This window comes from Salvelinus alpinus, chromosome 7, assembly GCF_045679555.1.
Source record: "Salvelinus alpinus chromosome 7, SLU_Salpinus.1, whole genome shotgun sequence".
In the NCBI taxonomy this organism is placed as follows: Eukaryota; Metazoa; Chordata; class Actinopteri; order Salmoniformes; family Salmonidae; genus Salvelinus; species Salvelinus alpinus.
In genome coordinates, this window is record NC_092092.1 from 1,017,910 (window position 1) to 1,031,983 (window position 14,074).

Sequence of the window (14,074 nt, forward strand, 5' to 3'; positions counted from 1 at the left end):
AGGACCCCCTGTCCCTAATGAGGGGAGGACTGGGCCATAGGACCCCTGTCCCTAACGAGGGGAGGACTGGGCCATAGGACCCCCTGTCCCTAACGAGGGGAGGACTGGGCCATAGGACCCCCTGCCCCCAACGAGGGGAGGACTGGGCCATAGGACCCCCTGCCCCCAACGAGTGGAGGACTGGGCCATAGGACCCCCTGTCCCTAATGAGGGGAGGACTGGGCCATAGGACCCCCTGTCCCTAACGAGGGGAGAACTGGGCCATAGGACCCCCTGTCCCTAACGAGTGGAGGACTGGGCCAAAGGACCCCCTGTCCCTAACGAGTGGAGGACTGGGCCAAAGGACCCCCTGTCCCTAATGAGGGGAGGACTGGGCCATAGGACCCCCTGTCCCTAACGAGGGGAGGACTGGGCCATAGGACCCCTGTCCCTAACGAGAGGAGGACTGGGCCATAGGACCACCTGTCCCTAACGAGTTGAGGACTGGGCCATAGGACCACCTGTCCCTAACGAGGGGAGGACTGGGCCATAGGACCCCCTGTCCCTAATGAGGGGGGGGGGGGGGGGGGGGGGGGACTGGACACAAGATCCACAGGGCCCTTGTGTCCCCTCTAAAAGAATAGCAGTAGCCGTACAGTAGGTGTGTAGAATGGGGATAATCTTGCATGCACTGCACAGTTTCCACCACTAAGTGGCACTGGTGCACATATGCAAACAGACATTTGCCAGGGAAAAATACCAAGCTCAGTTCCCCAAGATGCACTGTAATGCACCTCTCCCATAGAGGTAGAGGACGCAACATTGTATCTGTCTCATTATGGGATCTGTGAGAGCATGGGCAGCGCCATTGAAACCATCGCCATTTTGAAGTAGTCCATTTTCTTCTTCTACTACTTATTTTCCTTTCTATTTAATAAAAAAAAATGGTTTAACCTTTATTTAACTAGGCAAGTCATTTAAGAACAAACTCTTATTTACAATGACGGCCTACCCCGACCAAACCCGAACAACGCTGGGCCAATTGTGTGCCGCACTAGACGACTCCCAATCACTGCCGGTTGTGATACAGCCTGGATGAGTTGGTAAACAAACTGAAAGGATGCACACTGCCACCTGGAGGGTGTTGTTTGAACAGGTACAAAGCCAAGGAGGGTGATTTACTTGCCACCTGCAGTTACGGAATGTTTGCTCGTGAGTAGAGTTCATTGGCTGATCCCTCCTGATGGCCTGGATGGAATTATGTGATCCTTCCTTAAACCATAGGAAATCCCATCCAGTTGACTACTTACAAAATGGTGAGAGTCCTCAATGGCAATGCCCATGCTAAATTGGCTTTTGGGAACTAGAGTCTTCTATCTATCTCTATTGGCGACAGTATAGCAACAAGATGGCATTGAGAATGTGCCGAGATCTTGAAAATAAATGTTCTCTGTTTCACCTAATGCTCAAGCGGGATGAATCTGACGGGGAAATTCTGTCGGGGATGTGCATGTCAAATCAAATCAAACCAAAGTTTATTTGTCACGTGCGCCGAATACAACAGGTGTAGTAGACCTTACAGTGAAATGCTGAATACAACAGGTGTAGGTAGACCTTACAGTGAAATGCTGAATACAACAGGTGTAGTAGACCTTACAGTGAAATGCTGAATACAACAGGTGTAGTAGACCGCACAGTGAAATGCTGAATTCAACAGGTGTAGTAGACCTCACAGTGAAATGCTGAATACAACAGGTGTAGTAGACCTTAAAGTGAAATGCTGAATACAACAGGTGTAGTAGACCTCACAGTGAAATGCAGAATACAACAGGTGTAGTAGACCTTACAGTGAAATGCTGAATACAACAGGTGTAGTAGACCTTACAGTGAAATGCTGAGTACAACAGGTGTAGTAGACCTCACAGTTAAATGCATACTTACAGGCTCTAACCAATGGTGTGAGAAAAAAAAGGAAAAAAATAAGGTATGTGTGTGTGTGTGTGTAGGTAAGAAAAGAAATAAAACAACAGTAAAAAGACATTTGAAAAAAGAGTAGCAGACACCTGTTAGTCAGGCTTATTGAGTCAGGCTTATACATGTAGGTATGGTTAAAGTGACTATGCATATATGATGAACAGAGTAGCAGAAGCGTAAAAAGAGGGGTTGGTGGGACACAATGCAGATAGCCCGGTTAGCCAATGTGCGGGAGCACTGGTTGGTCGAGCACTGAGCTGTCCAATGCCATTGTGCCCTTGAACAAGGCACTTCTCTTAAAACTGCTCCACGGCCACGTGGGTGCTACAGTGGCAAATGGCAGTGAATGTCAGTCTCTCCGTGTACATAGACTGCTATAGAGGTAAGGAAACAAATAAGTTATTATGTAACGCGGAGGAGGGACTTTTATCTTGAAATGTAGGCTACTTGCTGTCTCCTCTCCACACATCCCTTGTCCCTCCTCGGCGTTACTGACCCCGCCCTATGGGTCTCCCCGTGCCACTGCAGTGAAACCGACGTTAAAAAGAGAGGAGCTGGGTCAAAAAACAAGATCCTGAATATCACTAGCACCGCGTTTTTGAAATAGCGAGACCCCCTTTTTTATATCGTTTTTTTCCCTCCCCGTCCTCATTTCCTGGTCAACCTATTTCATCATCCAACCGGCAAGATGGTAAGCAAACTGTCGCCACTCTTATTTTCACCCACCAATCAAAAGATAAACACAGTGGATATGGTAACATGCCTGAATTTGTAGGGACTATAGCCGACGGGTTTTTTACAGTTTGTCGTGTTATTACCGTGTTATATATGTGTCACAGAGTAAATAAACCGTACCTCCCTCCTTCGCAATGAAGGAGGAAACGATTTTCTTGACAATGTTGCCTCTGTATATTGGCCAATGCTATGGCCGATATATGCCCTTTCTAGTCGTAACCCTGCTTACACTCGAAATCCAACTTTATGCTGCAATAGATAAAAGTCAACATCACAACAACAACGTAACTACGTGTTTAAAACCAACGTGCGACTCTAGGAGATGAACATGTTACTTTGATGTTTCCCATGTCCGCGAGTGGCTAATTTGACTACTGATGTCCTACCCTGCCCTAAAAATCGAATCTGCTTTATAAATAAGACTAACGTTACATGGTGTATACGTTGCAGTTAGCAAACTGGACTAGACATGACCAAATCAAGGAGGGGTGATGAGCAAAGACCCCGAAACGTGTAGCCTATATGTTACACCACTGTTATCACCCTCTTTCATGTCGTGTTGTAACATCGTATAATTTCGTTAAAAAAAAAAAAATCAAGATTACAAGGTAGCTGCTGTCACATGCGAGCTAATAATTAATGTCTATTTATCAGCCAAGCGTAGACACGATACAAACGTACAAACCATTCTTCATCTTTAATTGCATGTCATCCATAGGCCTAGGTTAACTACATAGATAGCACATTTTAGGCATGTCAAACTGTCATGGAATAAGGCCTATTCCCTATTGGTAGACGTGTAAAACAGTCAACAGGCTACTCCATTGTCAAGGCTACACAGCGAGGCTACTCGGGGTTATCATTGAGCGAGGGCAGGGAGGACGAAGGCTGTTGCTTAAGCATGGTAGCAGGAATGACCTGATACAGGGACCATATGCTGCCTAGCAATCACGCACCACCCACATACAGATCGACGGAGCGAGCTCCTGCTAGCACTAGCTAATGTAAGACCGATAAAAGCCTTGGCGAATCACCAGATATGATCCACCCTGCCTAGCTGCCTGGAGGCTCTGGTGTGGTGCCTGCCAGACCAGTGGGTGCCCACTCACACTGGATTCAATCAGAGTAACTGTTGCATTGCTTCTGGCACAAGGAACTAACACACTTGTGAATAGGCCAATAAGATTGTGAATAGGCCAATAAGATTGTGAATAGGCCAATAAGATTGTGAATAGGCCAATAAGATTGTGAATAGGCCAATACGATTTTGAATAGGCCAATACGATTGTGAGTAGGCCAATACGACTGTGAATAGGCCAATACGATTGTGAGTAGGCCAATACGACTGAATAGGCCAATACGATTGTGAATAGGCCAATACGATTGTGAGTAGGCCAATACGACTGTGAATAGGCCAATACGATTGTGAATAGGCCAATACGACTGTGAATAGGCCAATAAGATTGTGAATAGGCCTATAAGATTGTGAATAGGCCTATTAGATTGTGAATAGGCCAATAAGATTGTGAATAGGCCAATAGGATTGTGAATAGGCCAATAAGATTGTGAATAGGCCTATTAGATTGGGAATAGGCCTATTAGATTGTGAATAGGCCTATAAGATTGTGAATAGGCCTATTAGATTGTGAATAGGCCTATTAGATTGTGAATAGGCCTATAAGATTGTGAATAGGCCTATAAGATTGTGAATAGGCCTATAAGATTGTGAATAGGCCTATAAGATTGTGAATAGGCCTATTAGATTGTGAATAGGCCTATTAGATTGTGAATAGGCCTATAAGATTGTGAATAGGCCTATTAGATTGTGAATACGCCTATACGATTGTGAATAGGCGTATTAGATTGTGAATAGGCCTATAAGATTGTGAATAGGCCTATTAGATTGTGAATAGGCCTATAAGATTGTGAATAGGCCTATTAGATTGTGAATAGGCCTATTAGATTGTGAATAGGCCCATTAGATTGTGAATAGGCCTATTAGATTGTGAATAGGCGTATTAGATTATGAATAGGCCCATTAGATTGTGAATAGGCCTATTAGATTGTGAATATGCCCATTAGATTGTGAATAGGCCTATTAGATTGTGAATAGGCCTATTAGATTGTGAATAGGCCTATTAGATTGTGAATAGGCCTATAAGATTGTGAATAGGCCTATTAGATTGTGAATAGGCCTATTAGATTGTGAATAGGCCTATTAGATTGTGAATAGGCCTATTAGATTGTGAATAGGCCAATAAGATTGTGAATAGGCCTATTAGATTGTGAATAGGCCTATTAGATTGTGAATAGGCCTATAAGATTGTGAATAGGCCTATTAGATTGTGAATAGGCCTATTAGATTGTGAATAGGCCTATTAGATTGTGAATAGGCCTATTAGATTGTGAATAGGCCTATACGATTGTGAATACGCCTATACGATTGTGAATAGGCGTATTAGATTGTGAATAGGCCTATAAGATTGTGAATAGGCCTATTAGATTGTGAATAGGCCTATAAGATTGTGAATAGGCCTATTAGATTGTGAATAGGCCTATAAGATTGTGAATAGGCCTATTAGATTGTGAATAGGCCTATAAGATTGTGAATAGGCCTATTAGATTGTGAATAGGCCTATTAGATTGTGAATAGGCCCATTAGATTGTGAATAGGCCTATTAGATTGTGAATAGGCGTATTAGATTGTGAATAGGCCCATTAGATTGTGAATAGGCCTATTAGATTGTGAATAGGCCTATTAGATTGTGAATAGGCCTATTAGATTGTGAATAGGCCTATTAGATTGTGAATAGGCCTATAAGATTGTGAATAGGCCTATTAGATTGTGAATAGGCCTATTAGATTGTGAATAGGCCTATTAGATTGTGAATAGGCCTATTAGATTGTGAATAGGCCTATTAGATTGTGAATAGGCCTATAAGATTGTGAATAGGCCTATTAGATTGTGAATACGCCTATACGATTGTGAACAGGCGTATTAGATTGTGAATAGGCGTATTAGATTGTGAATAGGCCTATAAGATTGTGAATAGGCCTATTAGATTGTGAATAGGCCTATAAGATTGTGAATAGGCCTATTAGATTGTGAATAGGCCTATTAGATTGTGTATAGGCCCATTAGATTGTGAATAGGCCTATTAGATTGTGAATAGGCGTATTAGATTGTGAATAGGCCCATTAGATTGTGAATAGGCCTATTCGATTGTGAATATGCCCATTAGATTGTGAATAGGCCTATTAGATTGTGAATAGGCCTATTAGATTGTGAATAGGCCCATTAGATTGTGAATAGGCGTATTATATTGTGAATAGGCCCATTAGATTGTGAATAGGCCTATTAGATTGTGAATAGGCCTATACGATTGTGAATAGGCCTATAAGATTGTGAATAGGCCTATTAGATTGTGAATAGGCCAATAGGATTGTGAATAGGCCCATTAGATTGTGAACAGGCCAATAAGATTGTGAATAGGCCAATAGGATTGTGAATAGGCCAATAAGATTGTGAATAGGCCTATTAGATTGTGAATAGGCCTATTAGATTGTGAATAGGCCTATTAGATTGTGAATAGGCCTATTAGATTGTGAATAGGCCAACAGGATTGTGAATAGGCCCATTAGATTGTGAATAGGCCAATAAGATTGTGAATAGGCCTATTCGATTGTGAATAGGCCTATTAGATTGTGAATAGGCCTATTAGATTGTGAATAGGCCTATTAGATTGTGAATAGGCCTATAAGATTGTGAATAGGCCAATAAGATTGTGAATAGGCCAATAAGATTGCATGAGTCCAGGTAGACTAATTAAACATGCACCACCTCTATCATAACTGTGCGTCTTTCGACCAATCAGATCAGATCTTTTGCCACTTGGTTGATCTTTTGACCAATCAGGTTGTTTAAACGTAGATCTCTTGAGGCAGTCCAGGAAGGCCAATGAAAGGTGTATGCAGCGTACTTTCTTGCAGGTGAGATTTGATTATCAACTTAGCTTTGAAGACCTCCGTCCTAAACCCAGGCTATGCGCTCCAGTCCATGTGGGCCAAACAGTCCAACTGGGACTCAAGTGTTCCATCCTGGATCTCAGAATCTCCACGGTCAGGCCAAAGATAAGACAGGGCCAGCTGCTTACAGTCTCTGTGCCTCAGACTGGGGATTTACACTCAGGCAGATTGTTCTTTATTTAAAAAAAACACCCACCTAGACCCTACAAGGTCTGTCCACACGCACCCACAACTCTCCGACAGAATCATCAATATAATATGTGGCATTTAGCAGACGCTATTTATCCAAAGCGATTTACGGTCATGCGTGTGTAAAATTTAACTTACTGCTGGTCCTGGGAATCAAACACACTATCCTGGCATTGCAAGCACCATGATCTATCAAATGAGCTACGGGAGTACCACATCAGACGGAAGGATGAAATTCAGTCTTCCTTCAGGAGTATGGGTTTGACACCCCTGCCCTAAACACACATGCTTGAGAGGATTAGCCAGTGAGAGTATTTAACCTGCTGATATTTTTATTATTATTATTTTCAGATTATAGCACGTAATCCGTCCACACGGACCGTTACTCTGTTACTCTCTTCTCCTGGTGGATACTAGCAATCATGGTCTGCATTGAATGCATTGAGACAAGAGGGACAAAATAATGCCGTAAAGAAAGCAAATGGTAAATATTTGACAAAACAAATCAAGCAGGATAGTTGTAATCAACGAGTCATTATAATGAAGTAACCAATGATGCCATTTAGGAGACATTTTTATCCAATGTGAAAAACAGTAGTCGATGCATACATTTTAGTATGACGACCCCAACGGAATTCGAACATACGACCCTGGTGTTGCCAGTTTACCAACTCAGCCACACAGGACCACCAAAACATTACCAACTCAGCCACACAGGACCTTCAAAACATTACCAACTCAGCCACACAGGACCTTCAAAACATTACCAACTCAGCCACACAGGACCTTCAAAACATTACCAACTCAGCCACACAGGACCACCAAACCATTACCAACTCAGCCACACATGACCATCAAAACATTACCAACTCAGCCACACAGGACCATCAAAACATTACCAACTCAGCCACACAGGACCTTCAAAATATTACCAACTCAGCCACCTAGGACCACCAAAACATTACTAACTCAGCCACACAGGACCACCAAACCATTACCAACTCAGCCACACAGGACCTTCAAAACATTACCAACTCAGCCACACAGGACCTTCAAAACATTACCAACTCAGCCACACAGGACCTTCAAAACATTACCAACTCAGCCACACAGGACCTTCAAAACATTACCAACTCAGCCACACAGGACCTTCAAAACATTACCAACTCAGCCACACAGGACCACCAAAACATTACCAACTCAGCCACACAGGACCTTCAAAACATTACCAACTCAGCCACACAGGACCTTCAAAACATTACCAACTCAGCCACACAGGACCACCAAAACATTACCAACTCAGCCACACAGGACCTTCAAAACATTACCAACTCAGCCACACAGGACCTTCAAAACATTACCAACTCAGCCACACAGAACCACCAAAACATTACCAACTCAGCCATACAGGACCACCAAAACATTACCAACTCAGCCACACAGGACCTTCAAAACATTACCAACTCAGCCACACAGGACCTTCAAAACATTACCAACTCAGCCATACAGGACCACCAAAACATTACCAACTCAGCCACACAGGACCACCAAAACATTACCAACTCAGCCACACAGGACCATCAAAACATTACCAACTCAGCCACACAGGACCACCAAAACATTACCAACTCAGCCACACAGGACCATCAAAACATTACTAACTCAGCCACACAGGACCATCAAAACATTACCAACTCAGCCACACAGGACCACCAAAACATTACCAACTCAGCCACACAGGACCATCAAAACATTACCAACTCAGCCATACAGGACCACCAAAACATTACCAACTCAGCCACACAGGACCATCAAAACATTACTAACTCAGCCACACAGGACCACCAAAACATTACCAACTCAGCCATACAGGACCTTCAAAACATTACCAACTCAGCCACACAGGCCCATCAAAACATTACCAACTCAGCCACACAGGACCATCAAAACATTACCAACTCAGCCACACAGGACCTTCAAAACATTACCAACTCAGCCACACAGGACCTTCAAAACATTACCAACTCAGCCACACAGGACCTTCAAAACATTACCAACTCAGCCACACAGGACCATCAAAACATTACCAACTCAGCCACCTAGGACCACCAAAACATTACTAACTCAGCCACACAGGACCACCAAACCATTACCAACTCAGCCACACAGGACCTTGAAAAACATTACCAACTCAGCCACACAGGACCTTCAAAACATTACCAACTCAGCCACACAGGACCTTCAAAACATTACCAACTCAGCCACACAGGACCACCAAAACATTACCAACTCAGCCACACAGGACCTTCAAAACATTACCAACTCAGCCACACAGGACCTTCAAAACATTACCAACTCAGCCACACAGGACCTTCAAAACATTACCAACTCAGCCACACAGGACCTTCAAAACATTACCAACTCAGCCACACAGGACCACCAAAACATTACCAACTCAGCCACACAGGACCTTCAAAACATTACCAACTCAGCCACACAGGACCACCAAAACATTACCAACTCAGCCACACAGGACCATCAAAATATTACCAACTCAGCCACACAGGACCATCAAAACATTACCAACTCAGCCACACATGACCATCAAAACATTACCAACTCAGCCACACAGGACCATCAAAACATTACCAACTCAGCCACACAGGACCTTCAAAACATTACCAACTCAGCCACACAGGACCTTCAAAACATTACCAACTCAGCCACACAGGACCACCAAAACATTACCAACTCAGCCACACAGGACCTTCAAAACATTACCAACTCAGCCACATAGGACCTTCAAAACATTACCAACTCAGCCACACAGGACCTTCAAAACATTACCAACTCAGCCACACAGGACGACCAAAACATTACCTTTTGATCTCATGTAGGGCTTCTAATAGTCAAGACTGAAACCTCTATGACTGAGTTTACACAGGCAGACCAATTCGGATCTTTTGCCCAATTGTGGTCAAAAGATCTGATCTGATTGGTCAGAAGACAAATTAGTGGCAAAAGATCAAAATTGGGCTGCCTGTGTAAACTTAAAAAAGAGAGGTCAAATTGAGCCAAAAATAATGCCTCCAAAGAAAGCAAATGGCAAAGGGACGACAGAACAAATCGGTTGCTTAGTTACTACTAGGTTACGTGAATCAATAAGCCTTCAAAACATTACATCATCATCGTGACCTCGTGGCTTAGAGCTCCTCCTGAAAGCTCTAATTAGTATGACACATCATGACAAACCCTAATATAGCTTATGCATCATCATCTCCCTAATAGGTCTGTGCTATAGGGTTACACTTTACATTCAGTTAGACTTTATAAAGGCTGTACAAAGGGGGGGTTGCAAGTTGTTTATAAAACATGTATTTTATAGATTTGCGGTTGACATAGCCAGGGGTGCCGAGGGTTCTGTAGCACCCCCTGATAAATTGAGAGATTTTTAAATTTATTTTTATTTAAATTAACCTTTTATTTTTGGAAAAAATGTATGAACTAGGCTTTTATTACTCCTATATGAGCGGGAAAAATACTCCTCAGCACAATTGAGGATGGCATTGAGAATGTCGAGTATATTTTCATATCCTGGGGGACCACCAGTCACACATTAATCAACTGATAGTGGCCTATATGTATATACAGCTAATGCTGATGGACTGGAGCTGGTCAAACTGCTTGGCACATTAACACAAAGTCGGTGGAGGTTTAAACAAGGTCAAGAGAGGCATCGATGTTTTTAAGATCTACTGCGCTTAGGGCTCAGACACACCAGTAGCGTTCGGTGGCCGAGAGTACTCAGCACCTCTGAAAGTAATATGTGAACCGAGTGCGCACCGATTTTACATGTAGAATCGCACGAATGTTAGATCCACATTCGGTACGATGTGTGCTAGCCTTTAGGCTGCGTTTACACAGGCAGTCCAATTCTGATCCTATTCCACTAATTGATCTTATGACCAGTCAGATCAGATCTTTTGCCAATAATTGGGCAAAATATCAGAATTTGGGCTGCATGTGTAAACGCAGCCTTAGTTTCAACTTCCAACACCCAAAGAAGTGCTTTACAGTCTAATCAGACTCTTCAGAAAGTTTTCACACCCCTTGACTCTTTCCACATTTTGTTGTGTTACAGCCTGAATTTTAAATGGATTAAATTGAGATTATGTGTCACTGGCCTACACACAATACCCCACAATGTCAAAGTGGAATTATGTTTTTTAGAAATGTTTACAAATGAATTCAAAATGAAAAGCTGAAATGTCTTGAGTCAATAAGTATTCAACCTCTTTGTTATGGCAAGCCTAAAATAAATTCAATTTGCTTCACAAGTCACATAATAAGTTCCATGGACTCACTCTGTGTGCAATAATAGTGTTTAACATGATTTTTTTAACATAGACTAGGTACTGGTACCCCATGAATATAGACAAGTTATTACCTCGTACCCCTGCACATGGACTAGGTACTGGTACCCCATGTATATAGCCAAGTTATTACCTCGTACCCCTGCACATGGACTCGGTACTGGTACCCCATGTATATAGCCAAGTTATTACCTCGTACCCCTGCACATGGACTCAGTACTGGTACCCCGTGTATATAACCAAGTTATCGTTAATCATTGTGTATTTATTATTATTAATATTATTACATGTTATGCATGAATATGATGGCTCACTGTTTGATGTTGGCATTTCATGCCTGAGTTTGCCCATTTTGCAAATGAAATCGTCTTTAAAGTAATTAGCAACATCAAAAGGTTGTTTCTGTCCATAATTTAATTTAAAGTACTCCAAAGATATTTCCTCATCATTCTTTATATACATTATCTTGGTTTCATAATACAGTTTCTTCCTTTTTTTTCATCGGTTTAGTCACATCATTTCTCAATTTACAATACATCAGCCAATCAGATGTGCAGCCAGACTTATTAGCCACTCCTATTGCTTCATTTCTCTCAACCATACAGCTTTTCAGTCAATTCCTCATCAATATACGGGGCCTTAACAGTTCTAACAGTCAATTCCTCATCAATATACGGGGCCTTAACATCTAACAGTCAATTCCTCATCAATATACGGGGCCTTAACATCTAACAGTCAATTCCTCATCAATATACGGGGCCTTAACATCTAACAGTCAATTCCACATCAATATACGGGGCCTTAACATCTAACTGTCAATTCCTCATCAATATACGGAGCCTTAACATCTAACTGTCAATTCCTCATCAATATACGGGGCCTTAACATCTAACAGTCAATTCCTCATCAATATACGGGGCCTTAACATCTAACTGTCAATTCCTCATCAATATACGGGGCCTTAAAATCTAACAGTCAATTCCTCATCAATATATGGGGCCTTAACATCTAACAGTCAATTCCTCATCAATATACGGGGCCTTAACATCTAACTGTCAATTCCTCATCAATATACGGAGCCTTAACATCTAACAGTCAATTCCTCATCAATATACGGAGCCTTAACAGTTCTAACAGTCAATTCCTCATCAATATACGGGGCCTTAACATCTAACAGTCAATTCCTCATCAATATACGGGGCCTTAACATCTAACAGTCAATTCCTCATCAATATACGGGGCCTTAACATCTAACAGTCAATTCCTCATCAATATACGGGGCCTTAACATCTAACAGTCAATTCCTCATCAATATACGGGGCCTTAACAGTTCTAACAGTCAATTCCTCATCAATATACGGGGCCTTAACATCTAACAGTCAATTCCTCATCAATATACGGGGCCTTAACATCTAACAGTCAATTCCTCATCAATATACGGGGCCTTAACATCTAACAGTCAATTCCTCATCAATATACGGGGCCTTAACATCTAACAGTCAATTCCTCATCAATATACGGGGCCTTAACATCTAACAGTCAATTCCTCATCAATATACGGGGCCTTAACTTCTAACAGTCAATTCCTCATCAATATACGGGGCCTTAACATCTAACAGTCAATTCCTCATCAATATACGGGGCCTTAACATCTAACAGTCAATTCCTCATCAATATACGGGGCCTTAACAGTTCTAACAGTCAATTCCTCATCAATATACGGGGCCTTAACATCTAACAGTCAATTCCTCATCAATATACAGGGCCTTAACAGTTCTAACAGTCAATTCCTCATCAATATACGGGGCCTTAACATCTAACAGTCAATTCCTCATCAATATACGGGGCCTTAACATCTAACAGTCAATTCCTCATCAATATACGGGGCCTTAACATCTAACAGTCAATTCCTCATCAATATACGGGGCCTTAACATCTAACTGTCAATTCCTCATCAATATACGGGGCCTTAACATCTAACAGTCAATTCCTCATCAATATACGGAGCCTTAACATCTAACTGTCAATTCCTCATCAATATACGGGGCCTTAACAGTTCTAACAGTCAATTCCTCATCAATATACGGGGCCTTAACATCTAACAGTCAATTCCTCATCAATATACAGGGCCTTAACAGTTCTAACAGTCAATTCCTCATCAATATACGGGGCCTTAACATCTAACAGTCAATTCCTCATCAATATACGGGGCCTTAACATCTAACTGTCAATTCCTCATCAATATACGGGGCCTTAACCTCTAACAGTCAATTCCTCATCAATATACGGGGCCTTAACATCTAACAGTCAATTCCTCATCAATATACGGGGCCTTAACATCTAACAGTCAATTCCTCATCAATATACGGGGCCTTAACTTCTAACAGTCAATTCCTCATCAATATACGGGGCCTTAACATCTAACAGTCAATTCCTCATCAATATACGGGGCCTTAACATCTAACAGTCAATTCCTCATCAATATACGGGGCCTTAACATCTAACAGTCAATTTCAATCAGTAATTTGAAGAAGCAATTTCATAAATGCATCACGTGCAGCGCCTGGATGCTCCTCATTACACACATCACACCAACACATCTTTCTTTTTACATCTTCAAACAGGAATCACTAGAAAACCTTATATACTTTTTTAGGCCACTATATGATGGTCACTACATCCAATGGGTGTGGATACAGAGTTCTGCAGCATTAGTAAAAGATGTGATCAATACACTTGGATGATACAGTTCCTGTCCTGTTTGTAAACACCCTGGTAGGTTGATTAGTAATTGAACC

The 14,074-nt window shown here is 42.1% G+C and overlaps 1 protein-coding gene across 1 annotated transcript in view; it reads left to right on the plus strand.

The window, feature by feature from the left end:
• The first annotated feature begins 2,421 nt into the window (after positions 1-2,421).
• Positions 2,422-14,074, plus strand: part of LOC139580315 (calcineurin subunit B type 1-like) — a 47,483-nt gene continuing 35,830 nt past the window's right edge. The window contains exon 1 of the mRNA XM_071408860.1: positions 2,422-2,644. Within this exon, the coding sequence (XP_071264961.1) occupies positions 2,642-2,644 (3 nt within the window). The 5' untranslated portion in view covers positions 2,422-2,641. The remainder of the gene's footprint in view (positions 2,645-14,074) is intronic.